At 38.7% G+C, this 21,908-nt stretch overlaps 1 protein-coding gene across 2 annotated transcripts in view; it reads right to left on the bottom strand.

Moving 5' to 3' along the window:
* Nucleotides 1–21,908, bottom strand: part of IGF2BP2 (insulin like growth factor 2 mRNA binding protein 2) — a 146,352-nt gene that overhangs the window by 19,019 nt on the left and 105,425 nt on the right. Inside the window, exons 4-10 of one of the 2 annotated variants that reach the window (XM_032482859.1) lie at nt 21,317–21,368; nt 16,812–16,875; nt 14,422–14,694; nt 12,470–12,604; nt 6,239–6,361; nt 5,746–5,881; nt 3,228–3,356 (exon numbers count right to left, since the gene is read on the bottom strand). In XM_032482859.1, the coding sequence (XP_032338750.1) occupies nt 3,228–3,356; nt 5,746–5,881; nt 6,239–6,361; nt 12,470–12,604; nt 14,422–14,694; nt 16,812–16,875; nt 21,317–21,368 (912 nt within the window). The remainder of the gene's footprint in view (nt 1–3,227; nt 3,357–5,745; nt 5,882–6,238; nt 6,362–12,469; nt 12,605–14,421; nt 14,695–16,811; nt 16,876–21,316; nt 21,369–21,908) is intronic. The other variant, XM_032482867.1, reaches the window with a different exon arrangement.

The raw sequence follows: 21,908 nt of genomic DNA, 5'->3' as shown, positions 1-21,908 counted from the left end.
CCACCACTCCATCCTACCCTGCCCTCCTCAGGAGGCCTGGGCCCAGCAGGGAAGCCCACGAGCCTGCAGTGCAGGTTCCATACCCTGCACAGGTGGGTAGCACTGGCAGCCGGCCTCCTCCCCTGGCCCCGGGCTTCTCAGCTCTCTGAGAGAGGTTTGTAGCAGCTGTGTTGTTGCAGAGTTGGGGCAACTGTGTGCTCTGGATTACAATCTAATCTTGATCTATGAGCTCAAATCAGAACTACCTGGCTTTTAACCTAAAGAAGAAATTTTACTTAAAATCTATTTTATAAAGAACAAAAATTCTGTATATTAGTAAAATCATTATGCTACTGTTTTAGTTAAAAAAAAAAAACTTAGAAGCTTTCCAATTGGCAAAATCTATTCTTTAGAAAGTTTAGAAAATATTCTGCTATCATGAAAATTTCTCTTATTGTTCTAGTTCAGGGATCTGCAAATTTTTCTGTAAAGAGCCAAATAAATATTTCAGGCTTTGCACATCTCAGGTCTCTACTGCGTCTACTCAATTCTGCCATCATAGCAGGAAAGCAAATAGTATGTAAATAAACATCCATAGACGTATTTATTTACAAAAATAATTGGTGGGTGGGATTTGGCCCTCGGACTGTAGTTTGCTGACCTCTTTCAGATGACCAGTTTCAGAAGTGCTCTCTTATACTCCACCCCAATAACTATTCAACTACTAATTTGCATTCTGTGACTATAAATTAGATTTGACTTTTCTAGAATTTCAAATAAATAGCCCATAGAATATATACTCTTTCTGTCTGACCTTTTTCACTCAGCATAATACTTTTGAAATCCATGTTGAGATTCACCTCTGGTTTTGTGTATATCAGTAATATGTTCCTTTTTATTGCTGAGTATTATTGTTGTTTGGATATACCACCATTTGTAACTATTCATATCTGTTGATGGACATCTAAGGTTGATGAACATCTAAGTTTTGAACTATTATGAATAAAGCTGCTACATACATATGTTATAAGTCTGTGTGTGGATATATGTTTAAATACTTGGGAGTGGAATTTATGAGTTCTAGAGGACACTGAACCTTCCGAAGCATTTATACCATTTTGCACTCCAGCCAGCAACGTGTTCAAGTTTTAGTTTGCCATGTCCTTGTCGATGCTTGGCGCTGCCGTTGGTTTTCATTTTAGCACCTTTAGTGGATATGCAGTGGTGTCTCACTGTGGTTTTAATATGCATTTCCCTGATGATGTTGAGCAACGTTTCATGTTTATTTGACATTTGTATCTTCTTTTTGGGAAGTGCTTTTTCAAATATTTTGCCCATTTTAGATTTGGGTTAACTACTGAGTTGTAAGAATTTTTGTCTACATTCTAGATAAAAGTCCTTTATAAGATATGTTTGTGAACATTTTGTTTCCATCTGTGGCTTGCTTTTTTTGTTTTCTTAATGATAGATCTTGAAGAGCAGAAGTTTTTAATTTTGATGAAGTCCACTTTATATATATATATATTTCTTTTATGGTTGTATTTTTTTTGTGTGCTAAGAAATCTGTGCTTACTCCAAGATCAGAAAGAATTTCTATGTTTTATGCTAGAAATTTTACACTTTTAGCTTTTATAACTAGCTCTGTGATTCAAATTAATTTTTATGAAATGTATGAGGTAAAGGACTAGGTTCATTTTTTTGATTTTTGGTTATTTAAGTACTATTCATTAAAAAAAAATTATCCTTTCCCGTTGAAATACCTTCACCATGTATTTGAGGGTCTGTCTGAGTTCTGTATTTACACCAATCTATATTGTATATTCTTATGCCAATACCACACAGTCTTCATTACTATACATTAAAAATTATAGTCTTGGAAAAAAAGAAAGAAGTGTGGTCTATTATATTATACCTTTTTTCTCCCACTGTTTAGGTTAGTTAGGTTGGGAGGGTGCCCTGGCTTTTGAAGTTACCTTCTGTGGAGCAGTGTATACCATCTTTCTCCCAAGAAATGAGATGTGTCTAAATGCCAGTTCATTGTACTGGGCTCAGTCATTCTCAAATCTCACAGCGGACAGGCACCTCTCAGAGCTCCTCTCCCTCCTAAGAGCAGCTGCGTGACTAAATTGTGGCCACTTCCCTCCTGCCTTATTCCAGCTCCCTCACCCTGTCACACACACACAAACACACACACAGCTCAATTTTGGGCCCTATGCTCTCGTTTAAGGGAAAATGAATATAACTCTAAAGAAATGGCATGGAGAGATTAAAAAATGACTCAGAAGAGTTGTACATAAACACGATGACAGAATGTGTATGTTTTTGTGACTAAGGATGTGGGTGCCAGTTCATGTCTCTATTTTGTTGGCAAAACAGCACAGCGAGCTCATCCTATCTCTCTACAGATAACCCAAAGAGCTTCTAGGAATTCTGACACTGCAGTGCCTACACCAGAGACCACCTCTCGAAAGAAGTGCTTATGGTAATGTCCTCCAACCTGATTCTTCCCGTTTAAACAGTATAAACATGTTTAAAGAAACTTAGTTTGCTTACAAAATAAGTAGTATGTGTGGAGAAGAATTAGGAATGGGGAAAAAAAGCTGTCAAGTACCCCGAACCCCAACTGGGTCATGTGATAATCCTGAACAATGCTTGTGAATGGGAACAAGAAGAAACCCCCATAAAGAAAACTCATAAAGTTCACATTTCTTCTTTTGCTATCAGTTATGATTCAAACAGTAAATACTTACTGAGAATCTACTAAATGCCAGGCATTGTGCTAAGTGTTTAGAAACAAACACTGTGTGTTATTTTCTTTTAAAAACTGCCTATTAATAAAATGCAATGCATTTGAATTGTAGATATAGGTGGGAATTTTATATATATATATATATATATATATATATGAGTCATCTAGGAACTCTAATATTTTAGTAAATGAACACTCATAAAGGTTCTTCTTTGGGCTAATAAATCCTCTCTCTGAATAAACAGGCTTCTAGTTGATGAATCTGCTAGTAGTCCCTTTCCCAGATATGATATACACTATGTTAAGAGCACATGCTTAGAGGATGGTTTAGTAATATTAATCTCTCCATTAGGAAGAAGTCCTAAGAACTGCTGGATTCATCCTACAATCACTTATGAGCACAACCTCCAAATGAAAGCCTTAGCTCTGATTCGACACAGCAGAGAAGTGCTGCTGCCTGAAGGAGCATGAGCAAACCCCTGAAAGCTGAGCTACTTACAGCGAAAGGGTGGTAGGGGGGAGCGGGGGGGGCTCCTCGGGGCCCTGCTGGTGGAGGCAGCACGGACAGTCCTGTTGAAAAGATGCCAAGTGCGCTGAGGTTCAACCCCGGGATCAGATTGGCTTGTTGCTAGGAATAAAAATGGAGAAAAAGTTGAGGGGAGGAGACTAGAGAGGCCCAGCTTGCCTGGACAGCCTCCGTCTCTTGTCTGGTTGGCACCAGTGTCTCCTCATTGGCTCTGCCCTGGCCCCGTGGACCTCTTCCCCACCTTGCTGCCAGGGTGGGCTCTCCAAAACTCAACCTGATCATGATGGTCCTTCAAAGCTTCTCTGCAGCCTTGAGAGTCTGCACATCTTAACACAGCAAACAAGGCTCTTCCTGGGGCCCTAGGCCAGCTCACCAGGCTCTCTCCTGCTAGTCCCACCTTATCCCAGTCCTGCCCTGTCCTGCAACTCTCGCCTCTGGACCCCTGAACACACTGTCTACCTTGCAAAAAAATGTGCTTCTCTCCCCCCCTCACCTGGCTACATCCTACTTGTCATGTGGTTTCACCTGAGCGTGGGTGTCCCCTCATCCGGGAAGCCTGCTCTCACCCTAAAGGTCTCAGCGCAAGTGCCCTGTCTGTGCTCTCCTCACGTGCCTATGCTTCCCTAGAACAGCACTTGTCACATGGTACTTGAACTGCCTGTGGAGCAGCCTTTCCCCCTAATCAGGCCACAAAGTTCTTATGGACAGACTGTCTTGCTTAGGGTCGCGAGCTCAGTGCCTGGTACATAGTAAGTACTCAGTAAATATTTGCTGAATGAATATGTTTAAAACATATTGGATTAATAGTTTTTTCTAACTCTATTCAGGGAAAGATCAGACCCTTCAGTAGGATACCATATATGTAAACTCTATTATCCAGATTTGGAATGGTTCACAACTTTGGCTTTTTTACCATTTAGTTGTCAGCTCTGTGATCATCTCACTTGCTTATTTCTCACTTAAACATGAGGATGCTCACAGAGGCTGGGGGTGAGTTTGAACTACACCATCCTTTCAGAGGCAGAGGGATGCAGCCTCTGGCCTATATCCAACCTGTCCCATCAATGCCTCCCCAAACACAAGCAATTCTCTAACATTTTCACTTTTCTTATCTGTGGCTCTAGGGTCACCCAGTAACTTGCTTTCTTTTAGAATCTCTGGAAGAGGAAAGCTAGGATCCTTAACCTTTATCCCACTGATGTGTAAGATCTAATAGTCTTGTTACTCCTCTAACAATGCATGACTTTACTATAGACATGAATGAATCTAAGTGATGTATATGCTCAGGTGAAGATTCTGGGGACACCCAAAAGCTTTGCAGCATTTCTGGGTGTTCACAGAAAGAGCTGTTTATCATAAGATATCAAGAGCCTAAAAGAAGAAAATGAGATCAGTGGATGATACTTCGACAGACAAATATACACAAATAGGGGAGAAGGTCACACCACAGTCTTCTCATTGTGTCCCTCAAATGCCATGTGACGTGGGCTGCTGAGGGTATTTAGGGTGACGTGGGAGATAGAGTGCCGACCCGAGTAAGGAGGCCCTGTGCAAAGTGCTGCAGTGAGGGAACTGGGGCTGTGTTTAACCCACCTAGTCCTTTGTCAACGTTTACTCCTCTGTGAAATGTTACGAAATTTGGGATTTGCTTCAAAGTCATCCTAGGGGTGTGGGGATGCGGATGAAGGTTCAGATGAAACAAAACAGGTCATGAGCTGTCAACTGCTGAAGCTGGATTATGGACATATGAGAGCTTATCATAGTATTCTTTCCTGTTTTGTGTATGTTAAAAAATCATTCTCATAAAAAAATAAAAATTTACTCCTCTGAGCTGAGTTTGGGCTTTGATTGATGGACAAATATTTTTAAGATTTCTGAATGCCAGAATGGTGTCCTCCCATTATGAAGTTGGAACTAGGTAGTAATAACAGGAAAGATAAACCCAAATCAGTCTGCTAGAAGTTTCAGAGCTGAGGAGGGTGACAACATCTACTGGGCAATCTACAAGAACAGATCAGTAAGCAAGAGATGAAGATCAGAAGTTAATTTTAAAGTAAGTATGTATTTTTTAAATTGGAAAGTAGGGGGAAAATAATCCCACTTTTCTAACGTATCAGCCATTCTGATTTTTATATGTAGCTTTCCAGTCATTTTGATCCATATTACTTTGCATAATTATAACCCTAGCTATATATATACTTACATATACTCTTAATTAACAATATATAATAAGCAATTCCTTATTTAAAAATCTTCAAAGTCACCATTTTAATGGCTTCACACTATGTTGTCCAGTGTATTTATCATATTTTTCTAGTTGGTTTCCTGATTATTCTAATGCTTCTGACCCAAGAAGACAAGAATAACTCTGCATACCTATTTTAAGGTGCTTCGTCACTATCTGAATGACAATTATTATTATTAGAGAGTCTTGGGTCCCGCCTGAAAACACATGTGAAAAACAGTGGAGAAGAAAGCAGTAGGCACTTACATTAACAGCCAGCATATCATTTTCAAAGGCCTCACGTAGCTTCTTCATGATCTCTGTTTCAGCATTGGCACAGGCCTCAACTGTGCCCTTCACAGTGATGGTTCTTTCAGGGTTGTATATGCTCAAATCCTGCAAGCTGGCCACCAGGAAAAAGAGAGAAATTTCCTTTTTTCAAAAGGAAAAATAAAATTCCAGAAGGATCACAAACAAGTCTTGGCGGAAGAGGTGGAGAGAAGACTGGATTCCCTCACCACACACTGTAGCATAGAATATCTGCCATCTTATCTCAAATCTTTGCAGTGACTTAGATCATATCCGTAGAAGAAAATCTTTGACTGGTAACTATTATGTATTTGTTTTGATGGTGCTGAAGATAATTATATCACTCACAATTACATTTTCATTTTAAGGGAAAGCAGATGAATGAGATGGACATATCGAAATTCTCAAATTCTCCATTATTGGGCACAATTAATCTGAACAAGTGGCTTACGATGAGATTGTTATCTTGGTCCCTGTCTCATGTTCAATTTTCTTCAAATTTCTGCCTTCTTTTCCAATCAGTCTTCCAACCAAGCCATTGTGGGCCAAGATCTTTAGAGGAATCTCTTCAGCTCTAAAAGAGACAAGCAACAATTTAACATTTAGGGTGAACACAATGGTTGCCTCCCAAGAGCTATTACCCAGCTTTTTTCTTGCAAATAGAAGCCACCTTTGTTCAGGTAACAAGTGGACGTGGGCTTCAGGAAAGGCTTTGAGTCCCTCACTAACCCCAGTGCATGAATTTTGATTAACACAAATCAAATTATGGTAATTACACTCCCTTGTTGTGACTGGTTGGAAATAGGCCCATGAGAGAGGTCTGGCCAATGAGGCAGGAGAAGCAGCCCGCTGGGTGACTTTAGGAAGGTTTTCCTTGCTCTCAAAAAGGGCACAAGGGGTAATGATATCAGTAAGATGGCAGACTAGGAACCTACAGACTCTCTTACCCCCACAGAGACACCAAGCTGACAACAAAAGATAGGCTAGACTCTAGAGATCAAGTGAGAAGCTACAGCATCCAGGCTTTTATAAAACCAAAAAGGGATTCTAGCAAAAGGGGTAGGAAATTTTGTGGCGTTTGGCATGCCTTTGATGCTCCTTCCCCCACACAGTACAGCAAGGGGCAACTGGGAGGAAATCTCCTACACCAGGGCTACTCTCTCGGGATAGAAACAAAAGACTGGATCATGAGTCCAACATTCTGGCTTGTCTGGGGGCTGCCTGAAGGATTGGTTTTCATCTCGCCTGACTTGGAGAGCTGACAAGACTGGTGCCAGAGCCTGGAAGCTGCTGAAAACACAGGTGAATGGTATGTTAGAGCTGCAGTCCCATAGAAGCCAGGGGGAGAAAGAGATCAGAAATGGTTTGAGAGGTCCTAGAAACTCCAGCCAGGCTGATTAGCAAAGGTCTTCCCCTGAACAAAGCCAGTAATGCAAAGACTGAGAGGGAGTTGCTTTTTCAAATGCCCAAACCCCAGCAAAAAGTTATAAGGCATATAAAGAAATGCAAACATGGCCTAATCAAAGAATCAAAATAAAACTCCAGAAACTGACCCTAAAGAAATGCAGATCTATGAGCTACCTGACAAAGACTTAAAAATATCTATCATAAAGATACTCAATGACCTGAAAGAGAATACAGACAACTAAATGAAATCAGGAAGATGACGCATGAACAAAGTGAGAATGTCAACAAAGAAACAGAAACTATAAAAAACAACCTAACAGAAATAATAGAGCTGAAAAATACAATAACTGAACTGAAAAATTCATTAAAAGAGTGCAACAGCAGATATGGTCAGGCAGAAGACAGAATCAGCAAACTTGAAGATTAGTCATTTGAAATCAAGTGGGGAGGAAAAACAAAATTTTTAAAAGTGGAGAGAGGCTAAGGGACTTACAGAGGCTAAGTGGGTCAACATACATGTCATTAGAATCTCAGAAGGAAGGGAGAGAGATGGGGCAGAGAGTTTATTAGAAGAAAATAGGTGAAAACCTTTCTAGATCTGAGGAAAGAAATGGACATATAGATTCAAGAAGCTCCAAGAACATCCAACTGGGATAAATTCAAAGACAATCACACTGAGATACATTATAACCCAAGTGTCTAAAGTCAAAAACAAAGAGAAAATCTTGAAAGCAGCAAGCGGAAAATGATGAGTAACACACAAGGAAGTTTCCATAAGATTATACATGAATTTCTCAGTAGAAATTTTGCAGGCCAGAGGAGAATGGGATGCCATATTCAAAGTGCTGAAAGAAAAAACTGTCAACCAAGAATACTGAATTTAACAAAACTATCATCAAAAATGATGGGGAAATTATGAATCTTCCAGATAAACAAAAGCTAATGGAATTCATTACTATTAGACCTGCTCTACAAAAAATGCTAAAGGGAGTCCTTCAAGTTGAAATGAAAGGATGGTTCAACAAATGAAAATCAATGAACGTACTATATCACATTAACAGAATGAAGGGGCAAACCCACATTATCATCTCAATCGATACAGAAAAAGCATTTGACAAAATTTAACAATTTTTCATGATAAAAACACCTAACAATTCAGGAATAGAAGGAAACTACCTCAACATAATAAAGGCCATTAATGAAAACCCCATAGTGAACATCATATTTAATGGTGAAAGACTGAAAGTTTTTCCTCTAAGATCAGGAACAAGACAGTGATGCCCTCACCACTTCTATTCAACTATTTTTTCTTCCTTTTGGGGGGGGGGTGTAATTGGGTTTATTTATGTATTTATTTAATTTAATTTTTTTTAAACCGAGGTACTGGGGATTGAACTGAGGACCTCGTGCATGCTAAGTACATACTCTACCACTGAGCTATACCCTCCTCCCTCAACATACTATTGAAATTCCTATCCAAAGCAATTAGCCAAGGAAAAGAAATAAAAGGCATCTAAATTGGAAAGGAAGAAGTAAAATTATCTCTGTTCACAGAGGACATGATCTCATATGTAGAAAACCTTAAAGATGCCACAAAAAAATTATTAGGACTAATAAAGTAATTCAGCACCATTGTAGGATATAAAATTAACACACAAAAATCAGTTAGTTGTGTTTCTATACACTAACAATGAACAACATGAAAAGGAAATTAAGAAAATAATTTCATTGATAATAACATCATAAAGAATAAAGTGTTGAATAAACCTAACCAAAGAAGACATATACACTGAAAACTATGATACATTGCTGCAAGAAATTAATGAAGACAGCAATCAATGGAAAGACATCTTGTATTCATGGACTGGAAGGCATAAGATTGTTTACATGTCCATACTACCCAAAGCAATCTATAAATTTAATGTAACCCCTATCAAATTCCAATGGCAATTTTTGCAGAAATAGAAAAATTCATCCTAAAATTCATATGGAATCTCAAGGGACCCTGAATAGTCAAAGCAATTTGGAAAAGATCTCACATTTCCTGATTTCAAAACATAATACAAAGCTACCATAACCAAAACAATGTGGTACTGGTATCAAGAAAAATAAACCAACAGAAAAAAACAGAGATCCCAGAGATAAACCCTTGCATGTATGGTCAAATGATCTTTGACAAAGGTGCCAAGGCTACACCACAGGGAAGGGACAGTGTCTTCAAAAATGGTGTTGGGAAAACTGGATATTCACTTGCAAAAGAATGCAGCTAGACCCTTATTTCATATTCAGAAATTAACTTAAAATAGATTAAACATCTAAATGTAAAACCAAAAGTACAATTTTCCTAGAAGAAGAAAAAGGGGAGAAGCTTCAAGATATTGGACCTGGCAATGGTTTCTTGCATATGGCACCAAAGCAGTCAACAAAAGCAAAAATAAACAAATAGGACTACATCAAACCTAAAAACTTTTGTGTCAAAGGACAGGATATAATGAAAAGACAACCTATGGAATGGAGGTAAATATCTGCAGATCATATATTGTGATAAGGGTTTAACATCCAGAATATATAAAGAACTCCTACAATTCAACAATTAAAAAAACCAAATAACCCGTTTAAATATGTGCAAAGGACCTGAGCAGACATTTCTGCAAAGATGATATACAAATGTCATAAAGCATGTGAAAAGATGCTCAGCATCTCTAATCATCGGAGAAACACAAATAAAAACCTCAATGAGATATCAAATGAATACAAATATTACCTCAAACTCATTAGTTCGGCTACTATCAAAATAACAGAAGATAACAAGTGTTGGTAAGGGTATGGAGAAATCGGAACTCTTTTGAAATGTTACTGGGATTGTAAAATGGTGCAACTCCTATAGAAAACAGTATGGAGGTTCCTCAAAAAATTGCAAATAAAACTACTGTATGATCCAGCGATCTCACTTCTGGGTATATATACAAAAGAATTGAAAGCAGGGTCTCAAAAAGATATTTGCACACCCATATTCCTAACAGCGCTATTCACAATAGCTAAGAGGTGAAAGCAACCCAAGTCTCCATCAATGGACAAATGAACAAACAAAATGTGGTACATACACATAATGGAATATTATTCTGCCTTAAAAAGGAAGGAAATCCTACAACATGGATAAATTTTGAGGACATTACGTTAAGTGAAATAAGCCAATCACAAAAAGATAAATACACCCCAAGGAAGGTAAAGCAGAGGAAAAAAAAGTCATGAGACTTTGAGTATATGATTTTACTGACCTTGCAGTTACTCTACCTTAGGACTTCTTACTATGTGACATCGTAATTGTTTCTTACTGCTTGAGCCACTTGTGATGTTCTACTATTACTTGAGACCAAAATCATCTAACAGATCCATTACTACTGCCCCCAAATAAATGGATGCTTGAAGAAGCTCCATTAGAACATAACTTTCAGAGGGCAGGGTATTCCGTCAGCTTTGTTCACTGGCACACAGAACAGTGCCTGGCATATAGTACATCCTCAAAAAATATTTGGTAAATGAATAAAAAGAAAGTTTAGGATCTCTATTCTCCTACATCCTCCACCTCCCACTCATCCTCTGCAGTGTTCAAGTTAAATGTCACTTACACAGAGAGGCCTTCCCTGAACCCCCCAAGTCTCTTCCTGTCCCTCTAAAACCTTTGACTAGGGCCGCCAGTCACCTGCAGTCATTTCCACTGCAGCACTTCTCATGGCTGTGCTGCACTCCTTACTGATGTAACTATTAGTTTAGCAGATGTCTCTCCCACTGGACAAAGCAGGAACTGGATCTTGCTCAGGGCTGCAGCTTCAGCCCCCAGCTCAGTGCTCAGCACAGTGAGGCACTCAAAAAATTTTTTCTTAGATATTCAAACTCCATCTTCCCTCTACATGAACATTTTAAAAATTCAATGTATACAACAGTCTTCTTGGTTATTTAGAATACCGTAAGACACTTACACCTAGGTCAGAGGACCAAGGAGGGCATTATTTAAAGTTCTCAATAACTTGGATGAGGGAGGAGCTTCTTTAAGTTAAGCCACAGCGTTTGATGGGTTTCAAAAGCCCCAAACTGTAAATAACTCATAAGTGAAAGGTCAGAGTCCCTTATGAGATCTAAGAATAGACTTAAAATGGTTTTCTTTTAAGAACTACTTTCTTTCACCTTTCTGGTTTTGGAACGCTATTATTTGAGATTATTTGCTAAATTAGTTTTGTATTTGATTCATCCCTCACTGCTTCTTTATAAAACTGCCACACTTGCCTATAAGCAGATTTTGCCAAACTGATACAGAACCTTTTAAAAAATTATTATATTGTCTATCTCATTACCATTAATTTGTTTATAACACAAAGTCAATTGGTTTAGTAAAAACTGTATTTGTCATTCAGATTGGTACAACACTCTGGAATGGTAAGAAATATTTTATAAAAGAAAGGCACAGGGGTGGGGGGAGATAGAAGAAAAAAGAAGAAGAAAGTAGCCATTCAGATACCAGTTTCTACTACTTAAGCAAATGCAATCCAACTTTAAAAGCATGCGAGTGGCTTAGGAGCATGGTGGAAAAATCCTTTTCCAGCATTGTAAATGATGGTTTTGATGACAGTGTACATTCTATACCTGCGCTGTCCAATAAGACAGCCATCAGCCATACATGTGACTATTTAAATCTGAATAGATTAAAATATTCAGCTCCCCTACTGCACTAGATACATTTCAAGCACTCATGTTGTAACAGCATGTGGCTAGTGGCTATCATACTGAACAGTGCAGGTATAGAACATTTTCACCATTGCATGGATTTAAAAAATTTTTTTTTATTATTGTGTTATTTAATTATTTTATCTTGTGGGGGGGTAATTAGATTTATTTATTTTTAGAGGAGGTACTGGGGATTGAACTCAGGACATTCTGCATGCTAAGCATGCGCTCTACCACTTGAGCTATATCATCCCCTCATTGCATGGATGTGGACAGCACAGTCTTAATGTTCCTACCAATGATTTTCACCAGTTAGTGAGAAGCATTAGGATCACCAAGAGAAACATACAAGTAGAAGAACAGCCATATTATAAACATAAAAGATCTATTTCCACTGTATTCTCTTTAGGAACAAATTTCGTAAAAATAATCCCTTCCCTGCTCCCTTTACTGAGCAACAGATTTACAGCTTTCTAAAACTTTCCTGGGTTAAATGAATGGGAACCTACTCTTCTTCTCTGTTGAGTGGTCCATGCATTGCATGCAAACTTACAGTTTGGTCTCATCAGCCTCTTTCTGCATGATCTCAAGAATCATGCGGCATGCTTCAGAGGTCCCCTCTGGGGTGGCATGGATGGTGACAGGCTTCTCTGCAGCCCCAGAGTTCTCCTTTCTATGGATGTCTACCCTGCAGGAAAAGAATCAGGAGCCATAGCACAACGTCATCTGGGACTGGATCCTAGTCCCAAGAACGCATCGCACCAGCAAATGTACAGCAAGGACACAGACAGACATGGAAGTATCATTAGCACAGCTGCAACCAATGCCATTCTCCAAGAAGGTGGCAAGCAGTGCAGGGGGTCTTGTGCCAAACCTGAATTCTTTGCAGCTCCATCTAGAAAGGAGTATTTCCTACAGGAGTGCTATTGGACAACCTCCAAGCCAACGTGGTAATGAAGCCAGTTTGGTAAATGAAGTATTTTGTGTAGTCTTTCAAATGATCTTAGAAGTGAAGAGTAAAGTGAGCAGGGTAATACTGCATGCTGGCACAGCGCCGGTCTCCGAACTGATGGCAGCTTTTAAACGCCATGTTAATCCAACTCTATACACCAAATTCAAGCAAGCTTTATATATCTGAGTGTGGACAGAAAACAGAGGCATGCCCTTTCTCTGCCTAAGTTTTTGGTTTCCTTGCCACTGGCAGCTTGCCTTCTTCCAGGCTCTTAAAACTACTGGCTCAAAAGCTTGATGACTTTATCAGACTTCTTGGGGTAGTTGTGGCTCTACTTGTTTTCGTTAACATTCAAAATCACATAATTGATGGTATCCCTTTCTACTTTGGCTGTTAGAAAGCCCAGATCCAAGTCTTTGGCCTATTTCTGAAAAATGGGCACACACTTTGAGACTAACCTCACTTCTACTTAAACTTCTTCCATTTTTAAAGCCACTTTAGATAATTCTTTGAAGCAAAGTTGGAGGGGGAAAAAAGGACTCATTTTAAAATAAAGGAAACATCACACAGTACTTCCCCTCTCTCGCATCTCATCATTTCACTCCTATGATTTGAATTCTGAGACTCGTAAGTGTACATTATTTGGAAGTAACTCAGGCACTTTGAAGAATATAGTGTTTTCTCTTTCAGGTTACAAGATACTCAATGACCTGAATAAAATGCACTTGTCATGTAAATAACTAATATTTGTTAGTACTTTGGTGCTTTGTAATTTAAGTGCTTTCACAGTAATTATTCCATTCAATCTGCCTGGCTGTCCTAATTCTCAAAATAACCCTGGCTTAGAGAAGAAGCAACTGATGCTCAGAGAGCTTGAAGTTTTTAAGATCATATAGCTATTAAGTGGTAAAACCTGAACAAGGGTCTTCGTTTTCAAGTCCTGTGTTTTGCTCATTATATCGTACTGTGGTCTTATGACATACAAAAATCAACAACCCCACAAGTCACTTTATCTACTGTAACTCAATCTCCTCAAACAGAGAACTCAACATAAGGATAATGTGCTTTATTTCTTGCTCAATGTAACAGTGACTCACCCACTTCCTTTATGTAGCTATCTGTGAGACTACCTAGGTGGTCTCAAAGAATGACTACCATTCAGGGCTCTGACTCAGGAGAGGAGGCAAGAGCTAAGATAAGTGGGTTTTAGGATCCCATAAAGTTCAGCCCCATACCTCTGCTGTTTTAAAAATATGAAGATGTATTCACAGGCATCAGCTTGTGAGAACAATTCTTGACTGTGAGGTCATTAGTACTTTTTTTATGAATTATTAGTGTTTCAGGGTACGACCTTTAGGTCATGGGTATGAAAGCTCATTAAAGCCTCTGGCTTTATGTTAGTCTGTTAGTAGTTCTGTTTAAAGAAGCCACCGTCCCATATAGCACAGCCCCCCACTGCTGATGCAAGCAATAGCAATCGGGGAATGGCCGGGACCCACCAGCACTCAGGGGACCCCTCAGAAGGAAGCAAAGGAAGCCCCGGAGGCACGTACCGGGACTGGGTCTGCTTAGTGATGTTCTTTATGGTCAAGCCCTCCTTTCCGATGATGGCACCAACAAACTGGGTGGGGACCAGGATCCGCAGCGGGAAATCAATCTGTCTGGCCTGAGAAGAGCCCCCAGGGCCATGGCCTTGCTCCCGGGAAGAGTGGTCCCCACGCTGGGCTCGCTGAGGGGGCGAAGGGGAGCTCACCTCTTCATCCGGGATGTAGGAAATCTTGAAGGAGTAGTTCTCAAACTGATGCCCGCTTAGCTTCTCGATGGCTCTGAAATGCAGCAGGGGCAAGCGAGCTTTGTTAGGGAACAACATCAGAAAGGACCCTCCCATCAGTGGCTGGTTCATTCACTCTCGTTTACTAGCTGCCTATGTGAACGCCACCCTCAACACTGAGGATGCAGCGGTGAGCAAGGCAGATGCCACCTCTGCTCCCTCAGAGCTTATAGTTAACGATTAGATAAGTAATCATACTGTAAAGGCCTGGTCAGACTTGACATACAATTTTCCATTCTGCTTTTTTCATCACATAAAGCTGTATCCCCCTCATCAAAAACTCTTTGCAAATGTCAGTATAAAATGAACTCTTTTTAAAAAGCTTTAATCATAATATGTAGTTATTGAAAATTCAGAAGTAGATAAACACAGATAAGAAAAAACCCTTCGGGGGGGGAGGGTATAGCTCAGTGGTAGAGTTCATGCTTAGCACGCATGAGGTCCTGGGATCAATCCCCAGCACCTCCTCTAAAATAAAAATAAATGAGCCTAATTACCTCCTTCCATCCCTCCAAAAAAAAAGAAAAAAAAAATCCTAGTCCATCCTCTATATGAACATATTATTTATTAAAGTGGATTAATATAATATATACTACTTTATAACCTTTAAAAAAAACAGTTAATACTCTAAACACTTTTCCAAGTGATTAAATACCTTGTGATTTAATTTTTACTTGCTATTTAACATTCTATTGATTTACCATCATTTTTGCAACTGACTGTTGTTAGATAGATATATATGGTTATCTCTGATCTTTTACTATTGTATGTAGTGTTGTCATGGGCATCTTTGCAACTACAATTTTGCACACAGGACAAATTCCTAGTGGAATTGCTGGGTCAGAGAGTATGCAGAATTTAACATCTTAAGTTTGCTCAGTGTCCTTCTGGAAAGGTTTCAATATTTACTATCCCATAGCAGTTAAGAGAGCATTTATTTCCTTGAATCTTCAAAAGTACACAGTATTATTATTTTCAAAGATTTATCAATTTGATAAATCCCACTACTGCATCTTAAAAATTATACATGAAGTACAATTTTTTCACATGTTTTGGCAGCACGTGAAAACATTAACCCTAGTCTACTAGGTTAGTGTTTAGGGTCTGTGAATTTATTACAAAGCAGCATCTTTTGAACTCAGTAAAAGCAACAAAGTAGTATCATGCACAGAAGTCCTACCAAAGGAGCAGCTAGACAAGAACTGCAAAGGTGGGCTGTTGATATGTATCCTGCTTACATACGTGTACAGAAGTCAACAGCAAATGAACTATTGCCTTTTTTAATGCAAAATTAACAACTTGAAAACTAGTAGTATGACAATGGGTTAAATATGTCTTCACGGGTGTTGAAACACTGAAAAAAAAATAGAACTATAATCCTGGGATGTACAAACAACACGGATGTCATGCCACATCCATAAAGCATGACCACATGTGGCCACAATTCTAATTATGATGACCCGACAGGCACTTCATGGACCTCCTATAAAAAGGAACTTGTTTTTGTTGTTTAAAAAAATTAAATCCCATGTCTGTTAATAGCCACGCTCACAATTAACCACCATTGAAGCAATGCAACCATGAATGGGACTGGGAAGTGAATGTGGGTAGGAAAGGGAACCCGAGCCAGCTGCTCTCTGATGAACCACTCCCAGATGACAATGCTCCCTGGGGCTGATGTCACTGAGGTGGATCCCCTTTTAATATTTGGAGGGGGAAAATGAGGTTCCAGCATCCCATCAGTAAGTGTGGACAGAAACGGGCTTGGGCTTCTTCCTCAGGGGGCATGGAGGAGGCTCCAGGGGAAAGTGGTTCCCAGTGGTTGTCAAAACAGACTCTGGGGACAGCATCACAGATGTGGCCCTCTATTCCTGACTATGTCAAGACACAGCTCCCACCTCAGTTTTGATACCAAGGCTCAACATTTTTTAAGATAAAATCTCTGTATAATCAACAGACACCCTGGTATAAATGCCCTGGGGCTCCACTGATATGGCAAAGATCTGCATCTTTCCAGAAAAGGTTTATAAACACAGCACTCAACGGAATTCAGACAGGCTTCCCCCCATTCCCCTCCCAAATTTAAAACGAGACAAGAGCAAATCCACTTACGTTTTTGCTTCTTCTCTTGTTGCATATGTGACGTTCACAACGGCAGTTTCTGTGTCTGTGTTGACTAGGAAAGAAGCAAAAACTACATTGTCATAGAAAAAAAAAAAGCTGCTACCCTCTGGTTCAATGTAAACCGATTTACTTTAGAGAAAAATGCACAAAAAGCCCCGTATTGCCCTAACTCTAAAGTTATTTGAATCTGTATCTTTATTCATGTGCATTCATAGTAATTTGTAATCAATTGTACATACAGCTCAAAGCTATATTTTCATTTATTTTAACAACACTTTTGCATGTGTATATATACATGTAAATTTTCTTTGGATTTTTCATTTTTAATACCTATATGAAACTGCAGTAGATGTGCCATGATTTTTGCCTAACCATTCCTTAACTGTTGATAAATGGGTTGTTCTCAGTATTTGTTATTCTAAATAGTGTTGCTAAAAAAAAAAACACCATTGTTGCAAATATCACTTAATTTCTATTCTTCTAAATTACTTTTTATAAGGGTAATTGAGAAGAAAAATAATTGGGTAAAAGAACATAATGCTTTTTAGTGATTCTTTTCAAATTATTCTTCTAGAAGTTTGTATAAATTTATTGTACCACTATCAGGGTATGAGTTTTAATTGTTACAATTTGCATTTATTTTTAAATAACTAGATATGTGTATAAAGTAATAGTATTTTAATTTTAATTACTCATTCATAGATAAGGCTGAACTGTTACTATTTTTGTTCCCCTTTGACTGAACTCATTGACTGTGTGAGTTAAACCGAGTAACTGTACAATAAATAAAGAACACTGACAATTCCAGCTCACTTGGCTCCAGGGGAGAACACATAAACTCTGAAAGTGGCTAATAAGAGATCACGCTTGTGAGTTGGCTTATCTTGATTTGTAATTGTTTGCCTCTTCTCCCAAACTCAGATGTTAAAAATAAATTCAAAAGGCAAGATAAAACTTTCTCAATCCAAGTCAGTAAACTTAAACCAAAAATACTGGTTTCCCCAAAACCAGCAGTCATGACTAAATCAAATCCTCCCCAATTAAAACATTTACACTATTGGGAGACTTGGAATTAACAACAATAAGTTGAGGATAATTCAAGAAAACCATAATTGAGCTGTTTTTCAAAGTAATAACAAAACCCTATAGTGCAGGGATTCTTAACCTTTGATCCGTGTTAAAAGCTTCAGGAAATTCACCTCCCTACCCACCTGCAAAGATTCAAATTTGTGGATATATGGATTTTTCTGGTTCATAATCTCTGTAAGATTCTCAAAAAGGTTAAAGACCACTGTTATCCAATAACTTCAAAGTAGCTGCAGCCTTTACAGGGACCGGACACGTAATCCTCAGGAAGGAACTGCGACTGAGATTTACATGTCATAAACACTGAGCCCAGCCCTGGGAGCATTTGTATTGCTCTCCAATACACAGTTACCCAGAGAAGACCTCACAGTGCAAAACAGGGGATGTGCAGCCCATGACCGCCCCCTCTCAGCGCTGACATATACAGTGCTACAGAGGGCTCATATTTGCACTTTGTAGCACTACAGGTGAGACTGCAGACTCCCAGAAAGTGAGAAAGGGCTGGGTTTGAACCTCCTGAATAAAGCCATCCACCAGAAATGAAAGAAGCCAGTCTGAAAAAGGCTACAAACTGTATGATTCCAACCAAATGACATTCTGGAAAAGGCACAGCTACAGAAACAATAAAAAGATCGTGGTTTCCAGTGGTTTGGGGAGAGGCAGGGAGGAAGGAATGAATAGATGGAGCACAAGGGATTTTTAGGGCAATGAAATTATTCTGTATGATACTATAGTCATAGCTACATGTCATTATGCATTTGTCAAAACCCATAGAATGTACAACATCAAGAGTGAACCCTAATGTAAACTATGGACTTTGGTTGATAATAATGTGCCCATGTTGGTTCATTGAATGTACCAAATATGCCACACTGATGAGGAATGTTGAGGGTAGAGGAATATATATGTGTGGGTGGGGAGGGCTATGTGCAAACTCTCCGTATTTTCTGCTCAATTCTGTTGTGAACCTGAAGCTGCTCTAAAAGAGTAAAGTCTATTAAAAAAAAAACCAAAAAACCAAAAAAACAAACAAAAAATAAAGCTATCCACTAGGAGTCTCAGATTCTGATTTTGATCTCACTTCTTAGTCATATTCTTTGTTCTTCAAAGATGTTTGTCTTCAGGAAATCAGACAGTTCTGTGATTCTGGGAAGAACTGAGCTCCATCTGAATACTTTATTTCATTGGATATGAAAGTTCTATAGTTTCTTAAAGCTCTACTGAAAATGTTTTCCTGCTGAATCAGGAATCACCTATGAAACAGAACAAAACAAGAGCCCAACATGTCTACCCTGTAGTTGTGAGGCAGCTGGACACTGGGCTCTCTCCAGGGCACAGGTGCCCTCGGAGCTGGAAATTGCCCCAAGGACCTGGAATATTTCTTCCTTGTGTGGCGTTGTCCTGAGTTTATAACATGGTCTTAGCTAGTAACTTTTACAGGTTCATGTCTGAAAGGCCACCTTGCCTACTATGTCCAATCCTTATCAGAATGTCTTCTTTTCCACATTGAGGGAAATAACAAGAACTGAGAATCAAAATCCTTGTAAACCATGTCTTCTTTCTGAACTCTTCCCCCTCAACTTGAGATGGGCAAATTTTTCACAGCGTTAAGAGCATCTGAATATTTGTGGAGTCAAGAGCATCTGGATAATTACTGCTTTAAAACTATTTTTTTTTTGTTGTTTTCCAAGACGCTTTATTTTTTAGATATTTTTTATTGAGTTATAATCATTTTACAATGTTGTGTCAAATTCCAGTGTACAGCACAATTTTTTAGTTATACATGAACATACATATATTCATTGTCACATCCTTTTTTGCTGTGAGATACCACAAGATCTTGTATATATTTTTCCCTGTGCTATACAGTATAATCATGTTTATCTATTCTGCATATGCCTGTCAGTATCTTCAAATTTTGAATTCCCAGTCTGTCCCTTCCCAACCTGACCCCTTGGTAACCGCAAGTTTGTATTCTATGTCTATGAGTCTGTTTCTGTTTTGTATTTATGTTTTTTTTTTTTTTTTTAGATTCCACATACGAGTGATCTCATATGGTATTTTTCTTTCTCTTTCTGGCTTACTTCAATCAGAATGACATTCTCCAGGGACATCCATGTTGCTCCAAATGGCGTTATGCTTTAATTCTTTATGGCTGAATAGTATTCCATTGTATGATATACCACATCTTCTTTATCCAGTCATCTGTTGATGGAAATTTAGGCTGTTCCCATGTCTTGGCTATTGTAAACAGTGCTGCTATGAACACTGGGGTGCAGGTGTCTTTTTGACGTAGGGTTCCTTCTGGATATAAGCCCAGGAGCGGGATTACTGGGTTACTGCTTTAAAACTATTATATTAATTATACTAGCAGATAGAACAGACTGCACATGAGAAAATGGGTTCTCTGTGATTTTTCCTAAGTGAACTTAAACAATTATTTGAGATTATGTATGACTTCACTGTCTGTATATATTAATTCAGGTGGCTGTCTGTAAATATTTCTCTCTGGGTGCCACAACTATTCAGTGACAATAAGAAGGGTAAATTTATTCTCCCCATTTTACAAGTGAAGAAACTGAGCCAGTAAAGTTAAGTGACTTTTACAAGGGCTCACAGTCAGTTAAGTGACTGATTTCACATTCTGCTTTCTAGGTCAATGCAAAAATAATCTTTATCACATGTTACTGCCTGTCCTATCAGGAGCTTGGAATCTACTTTTCGGGGAGTCTTAAAGAGCTATATAAGATAACAGCTTCAATTGCCTTTTTTTTCCCTTTAAAATCATAGCGTTTCATATTTTAGAAGAAAAAAATAATGGCAGCAGGAAGAGGAATATGTGTTTTCTGGGCATTTATAACACTGTTCCTAAGATAGAGGGTCTCAAATGAGTATGCACATTGGGGGTGCCCGTTTAAATTACAGGTCCATGAACTCTTTCTCCAGAGTCTTACTTTGTCTATGGTGAGGTGTATCGATGGTGAGCCCTAGGAATCTACATTTTCACAACCACTCCAGGTGGTTCTACTGTAGGAGTCCCACTCCGTGAGAAATACTTGGTCCAAGACATTAGGAATCTGTTGTTCTTAATGAGGAAGAGGAAAGTTGTAATAGTGTAAATCCAGTTACTTCCAAGTGAATTAGGCTTACCCCAGCCTGACAGCATTTGTCCGGTGCTTGAGTACATTACAGAGTATAAGAAAAACAGCATGAAAATCATTCTTTGAAAAGACAGGTGTAGATAGATAAAGACATCTCTCATACATAGATATACAAACATATACTCTAGGAAGCTTGCTTTAAAGGAATTTGAGCTTATTTTTTGCCCTTGGATTTGACCCATCCAAAAAGTAGTAACAGGTAATACCCCTCTCAAAAATCAGTAGGCTAATGCCATCACTTATTACCTTGTTCCACATTCTCCACTGTCCCATACTGAGCCAAAAGTCCGTCCAATACCTGAAAAAGAAGCTTCATTGTCAGAATTTCAAGTCTCCCATAAAACCAACTAGAAATGGATAAATATACAGAACTTTCATTTGCTTATTAGCTCCCAAGTAATCTGTTCACTGAGGAAACACAGCAGAGTTTTGGAGTCTTAGTAACTGTTAACAATCACATTCATCACGGTGGAACCCACATACTGAAATGAGAAGCAGAATAAAGTACAAAGAACACTTCTCCTTCTTGGAAGATTTAACCATTCTTTCTTCAGTTTTCCTTTATTTTACAAGTCCCCTTATTTTACAAAGCAATGGGATATGTATGTTTGAAATTTTCCACAATAAAAAGTTTTTTTTTCCCTTAAAGTAATGAAAACGTTAGACAAGACATTTTGTTTCTTTTAAGGCTATTTTGATTTTGTTTGAGTTGGGGAACGTGGGGCAGTATATTTTTAAATAATGCAATAAAGCCACTCCTCATAGTCTGCTTTATCTTATTTTATTTTAAGGTAACAATCTTGTAAGAAGTTCTACAGATCCAAAAATACATCTTAAC

This window comes from Camelus ferus, chromosome 1 (assembly GCF_009834535.1).
Source record: "Camelus ferus isolate YT-003-E chromosome 1, BCGSAC_Cfer_1.0, whole genome shotgun sequence".
NCBI lineage: Eukaryota > Metazoa > Chordata > Mammalia > Artiodactyla > Camelidae > Camelus > Camelus ferus.
This window is presented reverse-complemented; position numbering and strand designations above follow the sequence as displayed.